This window comes from Dicentrarchus labrax, unplaced genomic scaffold (assembly GCF_905237075.1).
Source record: "Dicentrarchus labrax unplaced genomic scaffold, dlabrax2021, whole genome shotgun sequence".
NCBI classification, from domain to species: domain Eukaryota; kingdom Metazoa; phylum Chordata; class Actinopteri; family Moronidae; genus Dicentrarchus; species Dicentrarchus labrax.
In genome coordinates, this window is record NW_026136713.1 from 23,467,245 (window position 1) to 23,493,673 (window position 26,429).

A 26,429-nucleotide genomic window follows, 5' to 3' on the forward strand; every position below is an offset into this window, starting at 1 on the left:
TGTTCAGTAGATAAAAGTGTTCAGGAGACATTACTATACATCTCTTTCTCTGCAGAGATCAGAGGTCAACGTATAGACGAGCAGTGTGCTGGATTTAATGTGAACTACACACCCACACACTGAAGTTGCATCCTCCATCTTGTTTTCTTCTTCTTCTGCAAATGCTCTGTGTGTGTGTGTGTGTGTGTCTTTGTCTCATATGTAGGTTTGTAGGTTTGCAGACTGAATGAATGTTAATCCTCAACAACTCCTGTCTGTCTCTCTGTCTGTCTGTCTGTCTCTCTTCATACTTCCTGTGCCCCCCCCCCACTGTGATTTACATATTCTTTGTAAAGCTTTGATTGTGAAAGAGAGCAGAACATAAACAATATATACATATATAATGTGAAGCTCAATGACACACACACTGACACACACACACACACACTGACACACACACACACACACACACACATACTGACACACACACTGACACACACACACACTGATATAACTAGTTGTGTGTGTCTAGTTATATATATAACTATAGTTACAACTATATAAATAACTATAAACTATAGTTTATAGTTATTTCTATAGTTATTTCTATAGTTTATAGTTATATATAGTAGTGCTCTCAAACGATTAACTTATTTAATCGCAATTAATCGCACATTTTTATCTATTCTAAATGTCCCTTGATTTCTTTTTTTCCCATTATTTTTTCTCATTTTGGATCGGCTTGCTTTGTGCAAATGTTGTTTTTATTGCAAATGTTTTTTATTGAAAACAACATTGGCATATACTGTAGTGTTCAATTTCACACTAACATTCTCATTGTCGCCTGGCTTTGACGAGGGGGCGGAGAATTTGCATCAGCTGTGTGTTTGGCCATCAAGTGGTATTTCAGACTGGACGTGCTGCGATGATAGCTCAGTTCACAACGACAAAACACACAGATCACTTTGGTCTTGTCAATGGAACTATTTGGCAACTTTTTAAAAGTAAACTTTCCATTCAGAATATTATTGGCATCCATTTCCAGCATGTGAAAAAAACTACAAAGTGTGCTAGGCCAAAAAACGTTAATCTCGCGATAAAAAAATTGTCGCTGTTAAAATGGGTTTGCGTTAACGCTGTTAATAACACATTTAACTGACAGCACTAATATATAGTTTATATTAACTATAGATAACTATATATAGTTTATACTATATCAGGCTGCCCTTCCTGCCCCTATGAGAGGAAGCTGATTCATTTAATGGTCAGAAGAGAAAAAGATGAAGTTTGGGAGCTCCGGCTGTCAGAGAGTATTGTAACAGACCCGAAGAGAACCCTGACCCCATCTCTAAATAGATAGATAGATAGATAGATAGATAGATAGATAGATAGATAGATACTTTATTTATCCTGAGGGAAATTCAAGTATCCAGTAGCATACGAAACATACATTAAACCTACATTAAAATAAAATTAAAAATAAAATTAACTTATAACACAGTAGACACAGTAAACAGTGCAAAACAGTAAACAGTGCAGATGGAGTGCAAATGGAAGTAAACAGTATAGATGGAGGTAGAAATTGTCCTATTATCCTCCCTGCCTTGACTGAGAGCTGTTGTACAGTCTGATGGGGGACGAAAGAGTTTTTGAGTCTGTTGGTGGAGCTGGATTGGGACAGCAGTCTGCCACTGAACACACTCCTCTGCCTGGTGAAGGTGTTGTGCAGAGGGTGGTGGGTGTTGTCCAGTATTGACAGCAGTTTGTCCAGGGTCCTTCTTTCTGCCACTGTCACCACTGAGCCAGCTCTCCTCACCAGTCTGTCCCAGTCGACCCGTGTCTCTTTTCTTGCTGCTTCCTCCCCAGCAAACCACAGCATAAAAGAGCACACTGGCCACCACAGCCTGGTAAAACATCTGCAGCAGTTTTTTACAGATGTTGAAGGACCCCAGCCTTCTCAGGAAGTACAGACGGCTCTGCCCTTTCCTGTGAAGAGTGTCCATATTTGCTGTCTATTCACATTCATTGGATGTCGAACATTTAAAATTATATTTTAATTCAAACGGAATGATGAAGTATCATTTACATAAACAGCTTTAAAGTGGCACAATAAACAATCCTTTACTGGATAACAGCAGACCAGGTTCTGGACCTCATAGACTTGTGCAGAATCAGAGAACATTGGTGATATATTTCTCCTGACTAAGTCGTACACTTCAGAGCGAATATGTTCACTGTTACTGAACCCGGGTTGTCAGCAGGTGTTCGGATGGAGGCCGTACCAACCAGAACCCTGTTGGAACATCAGACTGAAATCAAACTGTTGGAAAGATTTTAAAGCTTTGTTTTATGTGAGGTCCCCGGATGCAGCGGAGGAGTGCAGACGTGTATTCGTGAGCTCTCGGTGGTGGTACCTAGCATCTGCCTTTATCCTGATTTAACCTCTCATAACTTTGGTTTGTATGCAAGAGGCGAAGCCATTAAGAACACTTTTGTATGGCAAGCTACAATTTTCGACATACAAAGCGAAAGAAAACTACAACTCAAACTTGATGGCACCTGCACGCTGTAACCACAAGAAACATGGCGGACAGGGAAAAGGAAACATCCTTCAGCAAACTTCTTGATGTTATTCAAGAAACTAAAGAGGACTTAATAACATAATAATTCACCATCCATAAATGCAGAATTCAAACAATTTTACGAAGATTTATATAAAACTGGGCAGGACTGATAATATTGGAGCAAAAAGGTTCATGGAAGGAATAACCCTTCCCAAATTACAAGATGAGGATAGAGATCTGCTTGATGCAGATATATCAGAAATGGAGGTACTCCAAGCCATTAATTCTTTACAAAAAAACAAGACTCCCAGGCCAAGCGGCTTCCCTGTCGAGTATTATAAGGCCTTTTCAAAAACAATTATTGATTCCCCTCGCGAACATGATTAAAGAAGCTTTAGAAAATAAAAAATTACCAGACTCGTTGGAAATCGCAACAATCACACTGCTTCCAAAACTGGGTAAGGACAAACAGAAATGTGATTCATACAGACCCCTCAGCCTCTTAAATGCAGATTATAAGATACTATCTAAACTAATTGCTCTCAGACTGGAAGATGTTATACCAAAGATAATACACGCTGACCAAACAGGCTTCGTTAAAAACAGGTACGGAGCAGATAATGTACGGCAACTGCTCCACATACTGAACACCACTCATAAAAATAAAAATCCTAATCTAATAATGTCTATGGATGCAAACAAAGCATTTGATAGGATTGAACTAAGCTTTCTATTTTGGACTCTAGAGGCTATGGGCTTTGGAAAGAAATTCACTCAATATGTTAAAACACTTTTTAATGCCCTCAAAGCTAATATTTTAACAAATGGCATTCTGTCTAACACTTTCTCATTATCCAGAGGGAGCAGGCAAGGCTGTCCAAGCTCCCCCCTGCTCTTTGCACTTGCAATTGAACCATTAGCCATCGCCATCCGCTCCAACACCTACATAGCTGGAATTAAATTTGGTACAAGTGAACATAAACTTTCTCTATATGCAGATGATCTCCTATTATATATCACTGATCCGCACACATCAGTCCCACCTCTATTGAAATGCCTCAAAGAATATAGTGCAGTTTCAGGGTATAAATTAAATTACACTAAAGGAAAGGAAAGGAAATGGCGCTCTTTCAAATTATAAGAATATCGCTCGATTTGGCAAGATAATCTTAAAACTTATAGAAAGGCCCTCTGTAATGCCAGAGGAGCCTATTACTCAGCACTAATAGAAGAAAATAAGAATAACCCTAGGTTCCTCCTCAGCACTGTAGCCAGGCTGACAGAGAGTCACAACTCTATTGAGCCACATATCCCCATAACCTTGAGTAGCAATGACTTCATGAGCTTCTTTTATAATAAAATTATTACTATTAGAGAGAAAATTAATCACCAACTGCTATCAACAGTTATCAGTGGCTCTCCAAGTTCAGGGACTTTTACTAATGTAAACTTAGATATATATTTAGGCTGTTTTTCTGCTATCGAACTTCAGTAATTTCTACATCGAAGCCATCAACCTGTCTGTTGGACCCGATCCCAACTAGGCTGCTTAAAGAAGTTGTTTCCTTAATTGGCACTTCTTTACTGGATATGATTAATCTTTCTTTATTATCAGGATATGTACCACAGTCCTTTAAAGTAGCTGTAATTAAACCCCTTCTTAAAAAGACCACTCTTGACCCAGGGGTTTTAGCCAACTATAGACCGATTTCTAACCTTCCCTTCCTCTCTAAGATTCTGGAGAAAGTAGTTGCCAAAGAGTTGTGTGACTTTCTACATAACAATAGTTTATTTGAGGATTTTCAGTCAGGATTTAGAGTTCATCATAGCACAGAGACAGCTCTGGTTAAAGTTAATAATGACCAATAATGGGCAAGTTACTTTTAAAAAGTAATTAGTTACAGTTACTAGTTACTTCTTCCAAAAAGTAATTATAAAAGTAACTAGTTACTTTAGAAAGTAACTATTGCGTTACTTTCAAGTAAATTTTTAAATGCTCAAATGTGACCCCACCTCCACCCCTCTTTAACGGCACTTAAAATACAAGTGCATGTTCAATTATTTATGATAAATCTGAATATTATAATGAAATGGACACTTAATACAATACATTATTAACAGAAACAATGTACACAAATCTAAATCTTGCTGTGGGACAAAGTGAGACTAGCCTCCAATCAAATGCCATGTATGTAGATATTATGTTTATATAGTGGATCGGTACAAATAACACAATAGATGTTTTGGAACTTTTGATATTTATTGCCCCTCAACAGGCCACAACTGGGCAAAATTAAATTATGCTTGTTAAGCACTATACCAAATATAAATAACAAATATATACACTCTTTGTTGTGCAAATAAAAAAAAAAATTCAGACAATTGGTAGATATACTCTACTTCAAGTATTTTCTTCCTCGAAAAAGTAGAACAGTGTACCAATATGAGGTGCTTTCAATCTAACTAAAAAGTACAATGTATAGCAAAACTAAGGAATCCAAATATAAACAGGTTATACATACAAAATAAAAAATACATCTCCATAAAAATAAATCTCTTTCTCTGGCCATTGACAATCTCACTTCAAGAGGCTGCAGCCAGCCAACAAGTACATCTAAATTAAATCATGCTCTTTAAGCAATGTACCAAAAATGTATTCAAACAATATATACACTATTTTTAGTGCAAATGTAATAAGATGCAACACAACTCACCATACCTGTCTCTCGTTGACTGACTCGCTTGTGTTGTTCGTTGTGTGTCCGACTATGCATGCATTCGAACACCCGCCCAACTCTACCTCTGATTGGTTTACCATGAAATTTTACTCAACCTCAGCCAATCGTCAGCATTTATGCTCTTGTCTCTTGCACTGCCCACTAACCAAGGAAGAACAGTAAATAAAAGTCTTTGCCTCTCAGCTCAGAGATTCAATTCAATTCAATTCAGTTAAATTTTATTTGTATAGCGCCAATTCATAACAGAAGTTATCTCAGGACACTTTTCAAATAGAGCAGGTTTAGACCAAACTCTTTAAAACATTAATTACAGAGACCCAACAGTACCACCATGAGCAAGCACTTGGCGACAAGGGCAAGGAAAAACTGCCTGTTAAAAGGCAGAAACCTAGGACAGATCCTCCGGCTCTAGGTGGGTGGTCGTCTGTCTCGACCAGTTGGGGTGAGAGAGAGAGAGAGAGAGAGAGAGAGAGAGAGAGGCAGAGAGAGAGAGAGCGAGAGACAGACAGACAGGTGCACAGCAACAACAGTATTGGCAATGGCAATCTAGCAGGACCATGGCAGGAGGCTCCACCAGGATCGACAAGAACCTGCAAGTCGAGAAAGCACAAGAACTCCGGGGAAGAAGTGAAATTAGTAACATGCATTAATGGGACATGAATGAGTGTAGAAAGAGAGAGGAAGGGAGGAGCTCAGTGCACCATGGGAAATCCCCCGATAGTCTAGGCCTATAGCAGCATAACTAAGGTATGGTTCAGGACTCACCTGATCCAGCCCTAACTATAAGCTTTATCAAAGAGGAACGTCTTAAGCCTACTCTTGAATGTGGTGAGGGTGTCTGCCTCCCGAACAGGAGAGGAGCTTGGTAACTGAAGGCTCTGGCTCCTGTTCTACTTTTAGAGACTATAGGAACCACAAGTAGCCCAGCATTCAGAGAACGTAGTGTTCTAGAGGGGTAATAGGGTACTATGAGCTCTTTAAGATATGAAGGGGCCTGACCATGAAGAGCTTTATAGGTGAGGAGGAGGATTTTAAATTCTATTCTACATTTTACAGGGAGCCAATGCAGAGAAGCTAGTACAGGAGAGATGTGATCTCTTTTTCTAGTTCCTGTCAGTACTCGTGCTGCAGCGTTCTGAATTAATTGGAGCGTTTTAATGGACTTATTGGGGCAACCTGATAATAAAGAGTTGCAGTAATCCAGCCTTGAAGTAACAAATGCATGGATTAGTTTTTCTGCATCTGTCTGTGATAGGATGTGTCTAATTTTTCTAATATTACGTAAATGAAAGAAGACAGTCCTAGAGGTCTGCTTTATGTGGGAGTTAAATGACAAATCCTGATCAAAGATAACTCCAAGATTCCTGACAGTGGTGCTAGAGGCCAAGTTAATGCCATCTAGAGTGACTATATCTTTAGACAGTGAGTCTCTAAGGTTTTTGGGGCCAAGAACAAGAATTTCGTTTTTTTCTGAGTTTAACATCAGAAAATTGCAGGTCATCCAGGATTTTATGTCCTTAAGACATGTTTGTAATTTAGATAATTGATTAATTTCATCGGGCTTGATTGATAGATATAACTGCGTATCATCTGCATAACAGTGAAAGTTAATGGAGTGATTCCTAATAATGTTGCCTAAAGAGAGCATATATAAAGTAAATAGTATTGGTCCAAGTACAGAACCTTGTGGAACTCCATGACTAACTGTAGTATTTATTGAAGATTCATCATAGTGCTGCATTTGACACCATTGACCATGATATTCTTTTACAGAGACTTGAGCATCAAATTGGCATTAAAGGAACCGCACTAAGCTGGTTTAAGTCATATTTATCAGATCGCTCGCAGTTTGTACATGTTAACGATGAATCTTCAATAAATACTAGTTAGTCATGGAGTTCCACAAGGTTCTGTACTTGGACCAATACTATTTACTTTATATATGCTCCCTTTAGGCAACATTATTAGGAATCACTCCATTAACTTTCACTGTTATGCAGATGATACGCAGTTATATCTATCGATCAAGCCCGATGAAATTAATCAATTAATCAATCTAAATTACAAACATGTCTTAAGGACATAAAATCCTGGATGACCTGCAATTTTCTGATGTTAAACGAAACGAAAACGAAACGAAATTCTTGTACTTGGCCCCCAAAACCTTAGAGACTCACTGTCTAAAGATATAGTTACTCTAGATGGCATTACCTTGGCCTCTAGTACCACTGTCAGGAATCTTATACTGTCAGGAGTTATCTTTGATCAGGACATGTCATTTAATTCCCACATAAAGCAAACCTCTAGGACTGCCTTCTTTCATTTACGTAATATTACAAAAATTAGACACATCCTATCACAGACGGATGCAGAAAAACTAATCCATGCATTTGTTACTTCAAGGCTGGATTACTGCAACTCTTCATTATCAGGTTGCACCAATAAGTCCATTAAAACGCTCCAATTAATTCAGCACACTGCAGCACGAGTACTGACAGGAACTAGAAAAAGAGATCACATCTCTCCTCTACTAGCTTCTCTGCACTGGCTCCCTGTAAAATGTAGAATAGAATAGAAAATCCTCCTCCTCACCTATAAAGCTCTTCATGGTCAGGCCCCTTCATATCTTAAAGAGCTCATAGTACCCTATTACCCCTCTAGAACACTACGTTCTCTGGATGCTGGGCTACTTGTGGTTCCTATAGTCTCTAAAAGTAGAACAGGAGCCAGAGCCTTCAGTTACCAAGCTCCTCTCCTGTGGAACCTGCTTCCATTTGTGGTTCGGGAGGCAGACTCCCTCACCACATTTAAGAGTAGGCTTAAGACGTTCCTCTTTGATAAAGCTTATAGTTAGGGCTGGATCAGGTGAGTCCTGAACCATCCCTTAGTTATGCTGCTATAGGCCTAGACTATCGGGGGATTTCCCATGGTGCACTGAGCTGCTCTCTTCCTCTCTCTCTCTGCACTCATTCATGTCCCATTAATGCATGTTACTAACTTCACTTCTTCCGGGGGGTTCTTGTGCTTTCTCGTCTCGCAGATTCTTATCGATCCTGGTGGAGCCTCCTGGCATGGTCCTGCTAGATTGCCATTGCCAATACTGTTGTTGCTGTGCACCTGTCTGTCTGTCTGTCTGTCTGTCTCTCTGTCTCTCTCTGTCTCTCTCTCTCACCCCAACTGGTCGATACAGACGACCACCCACCTAGAGCCGAAGGATCTGTCCTAGGTTTCTGCCTTTTAACAGGCAGTTTTTCCTTGCCCTTGTCGCCAAGTGCTTGCTCATGGTGGTACTGTTGGGTCTCTGTAAATAATGTTATAAAGAGTTCGGTCTAGACCTGCTCTATTTGAAAAGTGTCCTGAGATAACTTCTGTTATGAATTGGCGCTATACAAATAAAATTGAATTGAATTGAATTGAATTGAACTAAAAGCGAGATTCTATCACTAAATATACAGGACAACAATATTAGAGGTCTCACTGACCCACTGAAATGGTGCAACATTGGTTTCAAATATTTGGGTATACAAATTGGCAAATCGGATGAGCATATATTTAAACAGAATTATATAAAATTTAATGGAACAAACCAAGCTTAACTTTCAAAGATGGATGAATCTCCCAATGTCTCTCATAGACAGAATTAATACTATTAAAATGAACATTTTGCCTAAGTTTATTTACCTATTTCAATGTCTCCCGATGAATGTTCCCAAGAGTTTCTTCAAAGAGCTAAACAAAGTTATAACTCCTTTTATATGGCAAAGGAAAAACCCTAGGGTCAAACTCATCTCCCTACAGGCTCCATATTCAAGGGGAGGACTTAACTTACCAAACTTTAGGAATCATTATCTTGCTTCTCAGTACGGATCAATTTGGATCTGGCTGCATGCAGAGAACAGTGAGGTTAGATGGGTCCGACATAAGATGAAGTCTATGAATTAAAAGGATATTCCATTCATAGGTACAAAAAATTTTTTAGCCATACTCACAAATAATTCAGTAATACTGAACACATTTGCTGCTTGGCAAGAATCTCACTCACTTCTCGACACAAATATTTCTTTTCTTAGAAGGGCACCTTTGTGGGGTAATCCCAACCTCTCACACCACATAGCTGACTCAGTGTTGCGGGGGTGGAGGGATAGAGAAATACAAACAGTTGCTGACTTATACATTAATGATACACTTGCTAACTTCCAACAGCTAAATGAAAAATTCAACCTTCCCAAAGATAGTTTCTTCAAATACCTACAAATTAGAGACTGGGTTAAGGAGAGATCCAAAGAAACATTCCCATATATCCCAAAAGAAACTCCTCTTGGAACCCACCTATGTAACAAAGTACACAGATCAACATAAGGAATAATATCTTCTATATATGGTATCATCAGTGGAAAGTTACCTGTTTATGATAAAACATTTACAAAAGGGAAATGGGAAACAGACCTAGGCTGTATTTATGAGGAGGCAGCATCATCTATTGGAACAGGCACAGACCATGCTAACTTCCACAAAACACAGGCAAATTCAATTTAATATATTCCATAGGACATACTACACTCCTCACAGGTTACATAAAATTGACAGCAACATTTCCTCCAGATGTCAGAGATGTAAAGTGACTGATGGTGATCTTATACATATGCTATGGAGTTGCCCAATGATAGAAGAATTTTGGAAACATGCCATTGAATTAACCTCAAGGGTAATAGGAAGTCAAATTGAACAGGACCCAAAACTATGGATTCTGGGGGACACAAGCTCTATTAATGTGAACTACTACAAGAAATACTTTATTTTACTTGCGAGCACTGCAGTGAAAAAATGTATTCTGATTAACTGGAAATCTGAAAATTCAGTAAGACATTGGATTAATGAGCTTGTGTCCTACTGCACACCTGAAAATATATTATATAAAGTGAGAGGGAAGCATGCAGCTTTTGGTGAAATCTAGGGCCCCTTCACAGACATTCTGCTTTCTCTGGACTTGGCTGACCGTGGTGGTGTGAGCCTTCCTGGACCGGCTTCAAATTAGCCCTCTGCAGGTTCCTCTTGTCTAACTTCCTAATTGATGCATTTGTTGTGAGTAGTGTGTTGATTTCTATAGATATGAATGTGTACAGATTGGTGTATGTATAAATATATATAGACTGTGTAGGTAGATAGATATACTTTATTGATCCCAAGCTGGGAAATTGCAGATATATAAATGAAAGGAAATTGAGAACCATACAAGGGAGGAGGGTGGGAGGTGGGATGGGAAAAGTTTGTGTAATATATATGTATATATATGTGTATATATATATATATATATATATATTTTTTTTTTTTTTCCCCTTGTTTTCTCTTTTGAAAATCAAAAATCATCATCCTTGTACAGTGTGTCTGAAAGGTTATACATTTATGTTTGTTCCTTTTGTAAAATACGACTTTCAATGTAACAAACTGTAGATCCTTGCTACATCATAAACATCTTGTAAGAACTTCTGTTAATAAAAACAAATCTTAAAAAAAAAAAAAAAAAAATTATTTATGTAACTGGTCCCAAACAGCTGATCTTGGGTAAAAACTAGGAAGTATCCCTTTAAAGGTTCTGTACTACAGAGCTGGAAGGAGGGTTGTGATCAGGCTCTGGTCTCTTAAGGATCAGGTTTAATGAATCCTTCTGGCTTCTTTTCACACTATGATCTGCACTCAGATCAGAGATAATACTGAGAGCAAACAGGGTTGATAATGAGACAGAGGGATTATCCTGAAGGCTGGTCTGAGGACAGGGAGCAGGGTCCAAGAGGATCTGGTCTGAGGACAGGGAGCAGGGTTCAAGAGGATCTGGTCTGAGGACAGGGAGCAGGGTGCAAGAGGATCTGGTCTGAGGACAGGGAGCATGGTTCAAGAGGATCTGGTCTGAGGACAGGGAGTAGAAGCTGCAGGAGAAAGTGGTCTTTAATTCTATTCAATTCAGTTTTATTTGTATAGTGCCAATTCATAACAGAAGTTATCTCAGGACACTTTTCAAATAGAGCAGGTCTAGACTGAACTCTTTATAATATTATTTACAGAGACCCAACAGTACCACCATGAGCAAGCACTTGGCGACGGTGGCAAGGAAACACTGCCTTTTTAAGAGGCAGAAACCTCGGACAGACCCTTCGGCTCTAGGTGGGTGGTCGTCTGCCTCGACCAGTTGGGGGACAGACAGACAGACAGACAGACAGACAGACAGACAGGTGCACACTTTAGCTTGTAGGATTGTACTGGCAAACTTAATATTTCAAATAAATATATATCTAGATATATATATATATCATCCTGTTAATGAATGAATCTTAACATTATGATATTTTTACCTGAACAACAGAGAGGAGGTATTCAGTGTTGGATGGCTAACGAGGTATTAACGATTACGATTTACACACGTTGTATTTGAACTAACTCCTCCTAGGGTATTTATTGGGCCGACTTCAAATTTGGACACAGCCATCTAAACACATTCACCATTAAAGGTTGTGCTCCCCAGTTGTTTTCGTTGAACATCGTGGATGTGGCGTGGCGTCACGTGTCGTGCAATTTCGATCCTTCGCCATAGAAAGAGGGATTCGTCATAACTTCTGCGTACATGATCCGACTGCAACGAAACTTCACGTGTTCGATAAGAGTCCCGCCCTGAACACGTCTATGTGATAATATTCAGTAATAGTCAGAGCGCCACCTAGTGGCAACAGGAAGTATCACGTTTTATACTTTCATGTTCTACTCCTAGCAGGATGATCAGATCTAGCTGAAATTTACTTATAAAATGCAAAACACATTGTTGATGATATGTGATGACTGCGGTGAGTGGGAGTCTCTGTGGTGTGGCGGGAAAATTTTATGTACCGCCACAAAACACGAATTTGCTATAACTTGAGTGTACATTGTCCAATTGGCTCCAAACTTCACTTGTCTGATAAGAGTCCCGCCCTGAACATGCCTATGTGATAATATTCAGTAATAGTGAGAGCGCCACCTAGTGGTGAAAGGAAATATATATTTTTTCTTTTATATGTATCTCCCAGCAGATTGCCCAGATCCAGCTGAAATTCTTTCAGCAGTCCCTTAGGATGATGACAAAGACATGTCATGAATCTTAAGAATTTTTGTCAAACTTTGTTGCCAGGGCGACGTGGCGAAAATCACCTTTTCTGTTAACATTTGAACACCGTTTGGGGGGCTAAACATGCCCGAACATTCATGAAATTTTGCACAAAATTCAGTCGTGGCAAACACTAAGGTATTGTCTTGGTCCCGCAGATGGGCGCCGCCAAACGGCTAAGCCACGCCCCCCAGAATCAGCCCCCAAGACACGTAATGCCGACATGTATGAAAATTGGTACGCATGTGTATCATGATAAAAGAAGCAAAAAAGCCTCTTGGACCCATAGCTCAAACCCAACAGGAAGTCGGCCATTTTAGATTTTGTCGCAATTTGCACATGTTGTATTTGAAAGAACTCCTCCTAGGGAATTTATTGGACCGACTTCAGATTTGGACACAGCCATCTAAACACATTCACCATTAAAAGTTGTACTCTTCAGTTTTTTTCGTCAAACCTCCTGCCTGTGGCGTGTTGTCCTGTGGCATCCAATTTCGACCCTTCGCCATAAAAAGAGGGATTCGTCATAACTTCTGCATACGTGAACACATTGTTGTTGATATGTGCTGACTGTGGTGAGGGGGCGTGTCTGTGGCGTGGCGGGAAATTTTGAAACACGAATTCGCTATAACTTGAGTGTACATTGTCCAATCGGCTCCAAACTTCACTTGTCTGATAAGAGTCCCGCCCTGAACACATAGTGATAGCGCCACCTAGTGGCAACAGGAAGTAAGTTCTGCGTGGCAATTTTGAGCTGATTTACATGACATTTTCATGTTGTGGTCCGCACTTGTTACGACGGCATGTGAGGTGGCCGCAGCGCACCCCAACAGCACGTGACGCGGCCCAGCACACCCCGACGTGCACCGGCTGTGAGATCCCATTCAACGCTGCTTGCAGCTTTAATTGTTATTATTGTTGTTATTAATATTATTGTTTTCCTTCCCAACATCAACATCTTCACAAATGAGACGTAATGAGACAAATGTCCTTCAGAGGCGGCAGTATTATCCGAATATTCTGGATTCATTTCTGTACAGTGGGAGGGGAGACGGCAGCCATCTTTTCAGGTGAATGATGAAGACACACACTATAACAACATAGAAAACAAAAATGCCAACAAAATATCTATCAATCAATAATAGGATAGATTAGGATAATACCTGGACCCCCCCTTCCCCCCTTGGAACCATTACAGTGGAAACCACAGAAAGAAATGAAGTAGGAGGAGCTCATACTGTCTGTAATTATAACCTCATCTACAGTATGATCTTACCTCTGCACTTACAGCTCGTATTGATTGATTGATTGATTGATTGATTCTGAATCTTCTTCCTGCCTTCAGTTCTTTGTGTTGTTTTCGGTCTGGGAACAGTTTTTACATTAAAACACAGAAACTAAAGTCTTCTTCATACTCCAACAGATCTGCTCTTGGACTTGTGTTGAACTCGACTGAGGTGGTCTGATCCAGACTGCAGCTGTCCACACATCGCAGTGTGTGTGTGTCTGTGTGTGTCTGTGTGTGTGTGTGTGTGTGTGTGTGTGTGTGTGTGTGTGAGTGAGTGAGTGAGTGAGTGTGTGTGTGTGTGAGAGAGAGAGAGAGAGACACCTCGGGGCATTTTGTCACTTAAGGGATGGACATTTGGACGATCAGTTTTCCTGCACACTCCAGAGTCCGGATGAGCAGATTAGGGGTCAGGATCAGGACTAACTGATTTAGGAAGGTTTAGTGAAATCCATCCTCTTTGTTTGGACTCATCGGCCCGTCGGCTCTGTTCTTCTTCTTCTTCTTCTTTTTCATCCCCTTTTCTCTGGTTCACTGAGCTGCAGAGACCGCAGAGGATCACAGAACCAGCTCTACAGGAAGCTCATACAGGTGTTCTCATTACCAGGTCTCACACTGTTTTATCGATTTGTTGTGGGATCAATATTGATTTTAAACATAACCTTAAATAATCTCATCTCATTTTACCTTATCTTATCTTACCAAATCTTATCTTACCTACCTTACCTTAGATAATGTTATAACGATGATAATGTTATAATGAAGATAACATTATAACGATGATAATGTTATAATGAAGATAACATTATAATGATGATAATGTTGTAATGCTATAATGTTATGATGAGGATAATGTTATGTTATGATGATGATAATGTTATAATGCTATAATGTTGTAATGTTATAATGTTATGATGAGGATAATGTTATGTTATAATGATGATAATGTTATAATGCTATAATGTTATAATGTTATGTTATAATGATGATAATGTTATAATGCTATAATGCTATAATGCTGTAATGCTATATTGTTATGTTATAATGATGATAATATTATAATGCTATAATGTTGTAATGCTATATTGTTATGTTATAATGATGATAATATTATAATGCTATAATGTTGTAATGCTATATTGTTATGATGAGGATATTGTTATGATGAGGATAATGTTATAATGTTATAATGCTATAATGCTGTAATGCTATATTGTTATGATGAGGATAATGTTATAATGAGGATAATGTTATAATGTTATGAGTTTGTGTTCACTAACAGCTGATAGAGGAAGTGAAGAGCAGACACACAGTGTACATTCAATTCTTCTATAATTGATTATGATGTGTATTCTCATCTGCTGTGTTCAATCAATACCCTAACCCATCAAACCAGCCTAACTGGGAGCAGTTACGCTGTGTTAGGGGAGGACTGGTGGACACACACAAGAGACTGTTTTCCTCCACCAACTTTATTCTTTATTTTTTTTTGGATTTAATGTCTCAGACTTTATTTGTTGTAATGAAGTAAAATGCAGATGTTTACTTGTAATGGAGTATACCATGGTAGTACTTTTACTGAAGTATAGGATGAGTTTGCAGTGGAACCTGCTGCCACCTGCTGTTCACTCACAGTATCACATCCTGGCAGGGGAGGATTGTGGGTTAAAAATAACTTCTGGAACATGTTTGTGTTGTGTTGTGTTGAGTTGTGTTGAGTTGTGTTGTGTTGTGCAGTGATGCCGGTAACACGTTACTTAGTAACGCGTTACTCCAATCTGACCACTTTTTCCAGTAACGAGTAATCTAACGCGTTACTATTTCCAAACCGGTAATCAGATTAAAGTTACATATCCAAGTCATGGTGCATTACTATGTTTGTCATTTTCCGTAATAAAAATATATTTGCTTTCTTCTTGCATCTCTGGGAACATACTTACTTACAGAGCAAGTCCCACCAGGTGGTATGAAGCAGAGAGCAGGAGGTCCCCCACCACCCAAACAACAAAAGCTGGACTTCGGTGCAAAACCAGTAAGTTGGGGAGAGTTGAAGAAGTTGGTCGGGCAGTATGTTGTAGAGGAAATGCTACGTGTGGTGTTATAAACTTGTTTTGTTTTGTAAAACCACTCCTTGCTGCTCTAATGCTGTGAACAACAGGTACAATGTTCATAAAGTATGTTAAAAAGAATTTAATAGTTACATTTATAAACAATATAGATTATAAATACTAAGTTTTGCCATTACATTGTTAACAGTTAAATATGTCAGGTCAAGAAACACTGTCTTTATTTTATATTTTAGAAAAACAAGTAGGGTATTTATGTTAAGTGAATTCAAGAACAAGAAAGACTGTCTATTTTTTTTATAAAAACAAGTATTTATGTTAAGTGAAGTCAAGAAAGACTTTCTTTATTTTATTTTTTATAAAAACATGTATTTTTTTCAGGAAATAGTTTTTAAGTTCAACTTAAAATGTCAGGAGATACATTGTTGACGTTACTGTTAAAAATGCACTTCCAATAAAGTGAGTGTTGGCAAAACCGGTTGTCATTTTTATGTTGAGGCGGCGGGGGTGTTGTCGGCAGCTGCTGAATGTAACTAATAAAGTAACTTGTAATCTAACTTAGTTACTTTTAAAATCAAGTAATCTGTAAAGTAACTAAATTACCTTTTAAATCAGTAATCAGATTACTTTTTCAAAGTAACTGTGGCAACACTGGTGTTGTTTTGTGTTGAGTTGTGATGTGTTGTGTTGTGTTGTGTTGTGTTGTGATGTGATGTGCTGTAATGTGTTGTGTTGTGATGTGTTGTGTTGTGTTGTGCTGTAATGTGTTGAGTTATGTTGTGTTGTGATGTGCTGTAATGTGTTGTGTTGTGATGTGCTGTAATGTGTTGTGTTGTGATGTGTTGAGTTGTGTTGTGTTGTGTTGTGCTGTAATGTGTTGAGTTGTGTTGTGTTGTGATGTGCTGTAATGTGTTGTGTTGTGATGTGCTGTAATGTGTTGTGTTGTGATGTGTTGAGTTGTGTTGTGTTGTGATGTGTTGTAATGTGCTGTAATGTGTTGTGTTGTGATGTGTTGTGTTGTGTTGTGCTGTAATGTGTTGAGTTGTGTTGTGTTGTGATGTGCTGTAATGTGTTGTGTTGTGATGTGTTGTGTTGTGTTGTGCTGTAATGTGTTGAGTTGTGTTGTGTTGTGATGTGCTGTAATGTGTTGTGTTGTGATGTGTTGAGTTGTGTTGTGTTGTGTTGTGATGTGTTGTAATGTGTTGTTTTGTGTTGTGTTGAGTTGTGATGTGTTGTGATGTGCTGTAATGTGTTGTGATGTGATGTGTTGAGTTGTGTTGTGTTGAGTTGAGTTGTAATGTGTTGTGTTGTGTTGAGTTGTGTTGTGTTGTGATGTGTTTTGTTGTGTTGTGTTGTGATGTGTTTTGTTGAGTTGTGTTGTGATGTGATGTGTTGAGTTGTGTTGTGTTGAGTTGAGTTGTAATGTGTTGTGTTGTGATGTGCTGTAATGTGTTGTGTTGTGGTGTGTTGAGTTGTGTTGTGTTGTGTTGTGTTGAGTTGAGTTGTAATGTGTTGTGTTGTGATGTGCTGTAATGTGTTGTGTTGTGGTGTGTTGAGTTGTGTTGTGTTGTGATGTGTTGTGTCGTGATGTGTTTTGTTGAGTTGTGTTGTGGTGTGTTGAGTTGTGTTGTGTTATAATGTGTTGAGTTGTGTTGTGTTGTGATGTGTTGTATTGTTTCCCCCTAGGGGGAGAGCAGAATATGAGCTGTATAACAATCTATATTCTGTAATCAAATCAAACCAAATCAAATCAAACTGAATCATGTTCTTTAATGAAGAATGAGATCTAATAATGTTAATGTGATATCAAACACACGTTAAATACACTTCAGTGTCTGCTGCCCTCTGGTGGTCACAGTGAGGAACTACAAATCAAGCACATGACACAAACTATGTGACAAAATCAAGTTCAAAGGTCCCTGTGGTTGTGGTTCAGAGGTTGAGCAGCAGGGGGCACTGTTAGCTCTTCTGAAAGGAGGGACATGTTGACTCTGGTTCTGGTCTTAATCAGCTCATAATCCGGACACATACAAGAAACCTGCTGATACTCTATCACATCTTACTGGTACTGGTTGAATTCTGTCTCTCTGTATCTTCGTCATCATGGATCATAAAAATAAAGTATTATTGATGTATGATAGATGCAGGAGGACCATTACGATAAAATTTGGCATTCTGTTTTGTACTCCAGTACGTGAGTCTGATGAGTGAATTTACAGAATTTTCCTTTAAATATTTACAAGTAAATCTTAATTTTTTCATTAATGTGTAAATAAACTACAGTTTTTGTCATAATAATCAATCAATCAATCAATCATCAGGGATCAATTCCTCCATATCAGTGTGTTCTGATGTTTGATTGACAGCTATGATGATGTCAGCAGTCCTCACGCCCTCTCAGACATCCTGACTGGACATGGTCAGAGTGGTGACCTTTGACCTCAGGCCTGATGACGAAGAGTACGACACGTTGTTGCCCTGAGACGAAGGTTTGTCCTCTGAGTCGCTGCGGCAACAGAGAGTGTTGCGGGCCTTCTCCCTGAAGTCCACCGACACAAAGTAGAAGATGAACGGGTCGATGCAGCTGTTGAAGGTGCTAACTGCTAAGCTAACCATGTAGGGGACATAGATGTCCTCACCGTCTCCGTCCAGCGAGCTGTCCGTGTAGGTGAGGAGGAGGAGGATGTTGCTAGGCAACAGACACACGATGAAAACCAGCAGGACCAGCACCGTCACCCTGACGGCATGACCGTAGCGCTTACCCTCGGCCAGCAGGGTGCGCAGCACAGCCCCGTGGCAGAACAGCACAACGGCAAACGGCAGCAGGAAGCAGAGCGTGAACAAGGTGGCAAAGTACGGCAGGAAGTAGTTCTCCTGCTCCTCCTCAGGCAGTGCGTCGTGGCAGGTGGTGATCTGCAGCTCATCCAAAACGTAAGTCTGTCGCGAGACCAGCAGCGGCAGCATGGCGGCCAGAACCACCAACCACACCGCCGCCGTCATGTACAGAGATGTCTGCCGGCTGCGCAGCGTCTTGGCACCAAACGGGTGGACCAAGGCAATGTACCGGTCCAGAGCCACCAGCGCCAGACACAGCACAGACCCGTACATGTTTCCATAGAACATGGCCATGACGACGCGACAGAACGACTCACCCAGCTCCCAGTGGTTCCCCCTGAAGTGGTACACGATCCGAAACGGCAGGGCCAGCAGCAGCAGGCAGTCCGCCACCGTCAGGTTGATCAGCAGCGTGGTTGACGGCAGTGGTTTGGTCCTGAAGAGTAGCACCCACAGAGCCAGCAGGTTGGAGGGTAGACCCACAATGAAGGCCAGCAGGTAGAGGACTGGCAGGTACAGGTTGGTGGTCGGAGCCTGGATCTCCTTCATCTGCTTCTCCTTCAGAGTGGTGACGTTACAGATGGTCTTCAGCCGGAATGCCCGCAGACCTGCAGAGACCAGAACACACATCAGTGGTCTGTAACGAGGAGGGAGAGACAGAGCTCTGCATAAGAGACCTAGAACAACAGAGTCCCACTGGATTCTGAACTGATCTGGAGAGGTTATGCCTACAAATGTATAGTCACAATTGTAAAAATGTTAGCCAGTAAAAAAAGTCAAATGTTAATAAATTGTTGTATGGTATTGGAGTAGTAATTTTGAAAGTGCAATTTCCCAGTTGAGGGAGTGTCTGAGTGCTAGTAGGGCTGCGTGAGGCTTCTGGTCCTCTAACAGAGAACAGCCTGCTGAGCAATCACAAGTAACGTTTCCTGTCTCTGCTTTTCCTGTATAAGTATATGAACCTTCAAGCTTGATTCCATGTAAATTGTGAAATGTGTTCTAATTTCTTTAACAAAATGTCCTCTTTTTAATAAAATGTCCTCTCTTTAATAAAATGCCCTTTCTTTTAACAAATGTCCTCTTTTTAATAAAATGTCTTCTCTTTAATAAAATGTCCTCTTTTAAATAAAATGTCCTCTCTTTAATAAAATGTCCTTTCTTTTATAAAATGTCCTCTCTTTAATAAAATGTCCTCTGTTTCATGGACTAAGTGGGTCTTCACAAAGATCAGCTCAGACTGTCTCTGAGTAAACACACAATGAAACCCTAACCCTGATGTGAAGCAGGGGCTGCTGGGAATTCAACATGTCTCTACCTGTCCATGTGTTCAGAGTAAAATAAGGAGAAGACTTACGGACAGACATTCCAGAGCATTCGTCTGCAAGACGGGAAGACGGAGAGACGCTGCTGATGGACGACAACAGAGAGACGAAGACCAGAGTCCCAAACAACAAATTCATCTTCTTCTTTTCCTTCAGTTCCTGCAGCATGTCCTCTTCTTCTTTTGAACTTTTTCTTTTTGTTCTCAGTCTCGCAGGTCCTCCAACACTTAGGGTGTGTTAGGGTTGGCTTTCTCTTTTTCTATCTGAACAGCTGCACTTCTCTTCCTCTTTCTCTAACAGTCCTGTGGTTCGTTACTGCAGCAGCAGGGCTGCAGGGCTTTGAGTTTGTGTTAACTGATCTCAGAGCTGCTTTCGACTTACCTCAACTGCTGATGTGATCCAGATGTGTGTGTGTGTGTGTGTGTGTGTGTGTGTGTGTGTGTGTATGTGAGTGACTCTACACTATGTCTATCTTTGTGAGGACCAGTTATATACCTCATGTTATTTGGTCCTTATTTCTTTTAACCTGTTTGAGAGTTGGGGTTAGGATCAGGTTTGTCTGTCTGTCTGTCTGTCTGTCTGTTTGTCTGACTGTTTGTAAGTGGCTGCCCCGCCCCAGGACAGTGATTGACCAATCACAGCTCAGCAACAGTCACAGTCAGTCTCCTTATCATTTCTCCTCATGCTGAGATGGTATGCAGACAGATTATGAGACAAAAGGCTGCTGCTGGGCACAGAAAGATACCTCCACCTGCCCTACATAGGACACCAAGACTGAAAGAGACACGAAACAACCAGAAAGACACACAGAACAACCAGAAAGACACAAAACAACCACAAAGACACACAAAACAACCACAAAGACACAAAAAAAACCCCAGAAAGACATAAAACAACCACAAAGACACAAAACTAACACAAAGAGATAAAAAAGAGACACAAAACAACCACAAAAAAAATATATAAAACATTCCAATTGTTCTGTCTCTCTCTCTTCCTGTCTCTGTCTTTCTCTTTCTCTTTTCCTGTCTCTCTGTCTGTCAGCTGATAAGCAAGTTTCCTGTCTCTGGCTCTCTGCTGTTATTATTCTGCAGCAGACGGTTTAAATCAACTCTGATGGTCTGTTTTTACTGCTGTTGTCGCCATGGCGATAGAAACACATGGATAATATAAAAACATAAAACTTAATAAAGACAACCTGACTGACCTCACGGTCACATCTCAGCCCACCTAAAGGACGAGTCCTTTCAGACCATCTACTAGTGAAAAATGATGCACTTTGCTTATAGGCCACACAGAGGTTTACTTACTTACTTACTTGAACTTACTTCTCAAACATTTGGAAGGGAATTGGTCTGATAGACTTCTGGATTTTCCCTCTGCTTTTAATACAATCCAACCTCATATTTTAGCCTTTGGGAACCATCAAGTTTTCTCCTCCACTGGCTCCCCACAGGGATGGGTCTTTTCACCCGTTATTTATCCTCTACACAAACATATGTCAAAGCAGGTGGGAAAACAGAACCATTTTAAGTATGCAGATGACTGTTATTTTTTATTTTTCGCTGATTGGTTGTGTGACGTGCTACGGTAAGCGTACAGACTCATTTCCGGTTTACTTCCTGCTCTGTGTTCACTGTTTGGTGCTGTAGCTCTGTCAGTGAATGCTAAATCTTAACATTTATACGTAGTTCTTTTAGCGACTTTTTGCTATTTTCAAAAGTTTTTCATACACGCTAGCCTCATTAGCATTAGCAGTTAGCTATGGCTTCTCCCTCTCCCTCTCCTCTGTCCTGCTCAGTGTGTCAGACTATGATATTGATTTACTTTGTCTTTCTGAGACTTGGTTGTCCCACGAGGAGTATGTTAGCCTAAATGAATCCACCCCCCCCAGTCATATTAATACTCACATTCCTCGAGGCACAGGCCGAGGAGGTGGAGTGGCAGCCATATATGATTTGAGCGTTTTAATGGACCCTAAACCTAAACTAAATTATAATTCATTTGAAAGCCTTGTTCTTAGTCTTTCTCACCCAAACTGGAAAACACTGCAGCCAGTTCTATTTGTTATAGTGTACCGCGCTCCTGGACCGTACTCTGATTTTATATCTGAATTCTCAGAGTTTTTATCAAGTTTAGTCCTTAAATCAGATAAAGTAATTATTGTAGGTGATTTTAATATTCATGTGGATGTTAACAATGACAGCCTTAGTAATGCATTTATATCATTAATAGACTCAATTGGCTTCTGTCAGAGTGTAAATAAACCAACTCATTGTTTTAATCACACTCTTGACCTTGTTCTATCATATGGCATTGATATTGAACATTTAACAGTCTTCCCACATAATCCTTTCCTATCTGACCATTATTTAATAACTTTTGAATTCATACTATTAGATTATAAGCCATTAGGCAAAACTTCCTACAGCAGATGTCTATCTGACAGTGCTGTGGCTAAATTTAAGGAGGAGATTCCTTCAGTGTTTAATTCAATGCCATGTCTGAATTTAACAGAGTCCTATAACGACTTTAGTCCCTCTGAAATTGATAATCTTGTCGATAGTGCTACAGGCTCACTACGATCAACATTAGACTCTATCGCTCCTATAAAAAGGAAATTATTAAAACATAGGAGACTAGCACCTTGGTATAACCACCAGTTAAAACAAATAGCTAGGAAATCTGAAAGGAAATGGCGCTCTTCAAAATTATCAGAGTATCTCTCAATTTGGCAAGACAATCTTAAAATTTATAGAAAGGCCCTCCGTAATGCCAGAGGAGCCTATTACTCAGCACTAATAGAAGAAAATAAGAACAACCCTAGGTTCCTCTTCAGCACTGTAGCCAGGCTGACAGAGAGTCACAGCTCTTTTGAGCCACATATCCCCATAAACTTAAGTAGCAATGACTTCATGAGCTTCTTCTATAATAAAATTATTACTATTAGAGAGAAAATTAATCACCAACTGCCATCAACAGTTATCAGTGGCTCTCCAAGTTCAGGGACTTTTACTAATGTAAACTTAGATATATATTTAGACTGTTTTTCTGCTATCGATCTTCATCAGTTAACTTCAATAATTTCTTCATCAAAGCCATCAACCTGTCTATTAGACCCGATCCCAACTAGGCTGCTTAAAGAAGTTGTTCCCTTAATTGGCACTTCTTTACTGGATATGATTAATCTTTTTTCTTTTAGCCAACTATAGACCAATCTCTAACCTCCCCTTCCTCTCTAAGATTCTGGAGAAAGTAGTCGCCAAAGAGTTGTGTGACTTTCTACATAACAATAGTTTATTTGAGGATTTTCAGTCAGGATTTAGAGTTCATCACAGCACAGAGACAGCTCTGGTTAAAGTTAATAATGACCTTCTGATTGCTTCTGACAATGGATTTGTCTCTATACTTGTACTATTAGTGCTACATTTGACACCACTGACCATGATATTCTTTTACAGAGACTTGAGCATCAAATTGGCATTAAAGGAACCGCACTAAGCTGGTTTAAGTCATATTTATCAGATCGTTCGCAGTTTGTACATGTTAATTATGAATCTTCAATAAATACTACAGTTAGTCATGGAGTTCCACAAGGTTCTGTACTTGGACCAATACTATTTACTTAATATATGCTCCCTTTAGGCAACATTATTAGGAATCACTCCATTAACTTTCACTGTTATGCAGATGATACGCAGTTATATCTATCGATCAAGCCCGATGAAATTAATCAATTATCTAAATTACAAACATGTCTTAAGGACATAAAATCCTGGATGAGCTGCAATTTTCTGATGTTAAACGAAACGAAAACGAAACGAAATTCTTGTACTTGGCCCCCAAAACCTTAGAGACTCACTGTCTAAAGATATAGTTACTCTAGATGGCATTACCTTGGCCTCTAGCACCACTGTCAGGAATCTTATACTGTCAGGAGTTATCTTTGATCAGGACATGTCATTTAATTCCCACATAAAGCAAACCTCTAGGACTGCCTTCTTTCATTTACGTAATCTTACAAAAATTAGACACATCCTATCACAGACGGATGCAGAAAAACTAATCCATGCAATTGTTTTAAGAGTTCGGTCTAGACCTGCTCTATTTGAAAAGTGTCCTGAGATAACTTCTGTTATGAATTGGCGCTATACAAATAAAATTGAATTGAATTGAATTGAATTGTTACTTCTAGGCTGGATTACTGCAACTCCTTATTATCAGGCTGCCCCAATAAGTCCATTAAGACGCTCCAATTAATTCAGAACGCTGCAGCACAAGTACTGACAGGAACTAGAAAAAGAGATCATATCTCTCCTGTATTAGCTTCTCTGCACTGGCTCCCTGTAAAATGTAGAATAGAATTTAAAATCCTCCTCCTCACCTACAAAGCTCTTAATGGTCAGGCCCCTTCATAGCTTAAAGAGCTCATAGTACCCTATTACCCCACTAGAACACTGCGTTCTCTGAATGCAGGACTAGTTGTGGTTCCTATAGTCTCTAAAAGTAGAACAGGAGCCAGAGCCTTCAGTTACCAAGCTCCTCTCCTGTGGAACCAGCTTCCAGTTGTGGTTCGGGAGGCAGACACCCTCACCACATTCAAGAGTAGGCTTAAGACATTCCTCTTTGATAAAGCTTATAGTTAGGGCTGTATCAGGTGAGTCCTGAACCATCCCTTAGTTATGCTGCTATAGGCCTAGAGTATCGGGGGATATCCCATGGTGCACTGAGCTCCTCCCTTCCTCTCTCTTTCTGCACTCATTCATGTCCCACTAATGCATGTTACTAACTTCACTTCTTCCCCGGAGTTCTTGTGCTTTCTCGTCTCGCAGGTTCTCATGGATCCTGGTGGAGCCTCCTGCCATGGTCGTGCTTGACTGTCATTGCTAATATCACTGATATTATTGTTATTATTATTAATATTATTATTACTACAGTTACTATTATTACTGTTGTCACTGCTCATTGTCCCCCATCGTTGCTGTTGTTGTCGTCATCATCATCTTCTTCATGTTCATCATCATCAGTCACTACTATTAGTGTAGTTGTTGCTGCTGTTGTTGCTGTGCGTCTGTCTGTCTGTCTGTCTGTCTGTCTGTCTGTCTGTCTCTCTCTCTCTCTCACCCCAACTAGTCGAGGCAGACGACCACCCACATAGAGCCGAAGGGTCTGTCCTAGGTTTCTGCCTCTTAAAAGGCAGTTTTTCCTTGCCCCCGTCGCCAAGTGCTTGCTCATGGTGGAACTGTTGGGTCTCTGTAAATAATGTTTTAAGGAGTTCGGTCTAGACCTGCTCTATTTGAAAAGTGTCCTGAGATAACTTCTGTTATGAATTGGTGCTATACAAATAAAATTGAATTGAATTGAATTGAATTGAATTGAATTGAATTGACGGATCTGATGAACTTTTCAGTGTCGTTAAAATAATCACATACTCTGACAGATTTGTCAAAAGTTACATCCAGAAAATCAGTTATGTCGTCTAAAGAACATAGATCTGTGTTCCTGTTAGAACTTGACTGACGCCCTGTCCTTCCTGTGTGCTCACAGTGTTTCTGTCTGCACTGATGGAAGCTTCCTCAGTGTTGGCAGACTGAGAACTGCTCAGGTTCTCTGTAGCCACAGAGGCCTATTGCTCCTCAGGGTTGCTCTGTTCTACCATAGCCAAATCATTAGTGTTACAATGTAACCAGTGGAACCGGCTGCCAAACCCGGAACAGCGCGATCCACCGCAGGCGCTGCATCGGGCACGGACACGCTGGCAGTGTGCACAGACCTAAGAGTGAATCTATGTTTCTCTTATGATTATTGATTAGTTATTGATAAGAAAACACAAACTAAAATAAAATTAATCAGGTTTGAACTGAGCCTCCTGATGCAGGTACTGACTGTGTCCACCAGAGGTCAGTCCTGGCCAATCATCGTCATCTTTACTGCCTCACTCTGTCCTTCATCTCCTCACCGGCTGTGTGACGTCTCCATGTTCTTCATCATCATCATCATCATCATCATCATCATCATCATAATCAGAGGAAATATTTCCGTCTGATTATCATCAGGAGACACTGAATGAAGATTTTATTGTTGCTTGTTAAAATGTGTGGCTGAAGCTGTGAGATAAATGTAGTCCAGTAGACGTATAAAGGTTCATCAAATGGAAAGACTTCTAAAATATGATTCATTGTAAAATATTAAACTGACCAACAGTTTAAATGTTTATAAAGCAAGACAGACAGACAGTAGGACAGACAGATTAACAGACAGACAGACAGGCAGGTTTACAGACAGACAGACAGACAGACAGACAGTAGGACAGACAAGTTAACAGACAGACAGACAGACAGTAGGACAGACAAGTTAACAGACAGACAGACAGACAGGCAGGTTTACAGACAGACAGACAGACAGACAGACAGTAGGACAGACAAGTTAACAGACAGACAGACAGACAGTAGGACAGACAAGTTAACAGACAGACAGACAGACAGTAGGACAGACAAGTTAACAGACA

General features: G+C 39.9%; 1 protein-coding gene across 2 annotated transcripts; it reads right to left on the reverse strand.

Annotated features, from left to right (window-relative positions):
- Window positions 1-17,514: 17,514 nt before the first annotated feature.
- On the reverse strand, window positions 17,515-20,695 carry si:ch211-132p1.2 (proteinase-activated receptor 4). 2 transcript variants are annotated; one of them, XM_051420053.1, is made up of 2 exons: window positions 19,954-20,695; window positions 17,515-19,236 (listed from the first exon to the last, which is right to left on the reverse strand). In XM_051420053.1, the coding sequence occupies exons 1-2, from the start codon at window positions 19,971-19,973 to the stop codon at window positions 18,162-18,164; spliced, it is 1,095 nt and encodes a 364-aa protein (XP_051276013.1). In that variant the 5' UTR covers window positions 19,974-20,695; the 3' UTR covers window positions 17,515-18,161. The 2 variants fall into 2 exon arrangements, with proteins under 2 accessions (XP_051276013.1, XP_051276012.1); XM_051420052.1 differs by having other exon boundaries at window positions 17,515-19,207; window positions 19,954-20,683.
- Window positions 20,696-26,429: the final 5,734 nt, after the last annotated feature.

Bases quoted from the DNA above. Each gene is read 5' to 3' on its own strand.
- si:ch211-132p1.2 (XM_051420052.1), bottom strand. From the start codon at position 20,089: ATGCTGCAGGAACTGAAGGAAAAGAAGAAGATGAATTTGTTGTTTGGG. The intron at 19,208-19,953 runs GTAAGTCTTCTC...TGGTCTCTGCAG, and splicing joins ATGCTCTGGAATGTCTGTCC to GTCTGCGGGCATTCCGGCTG.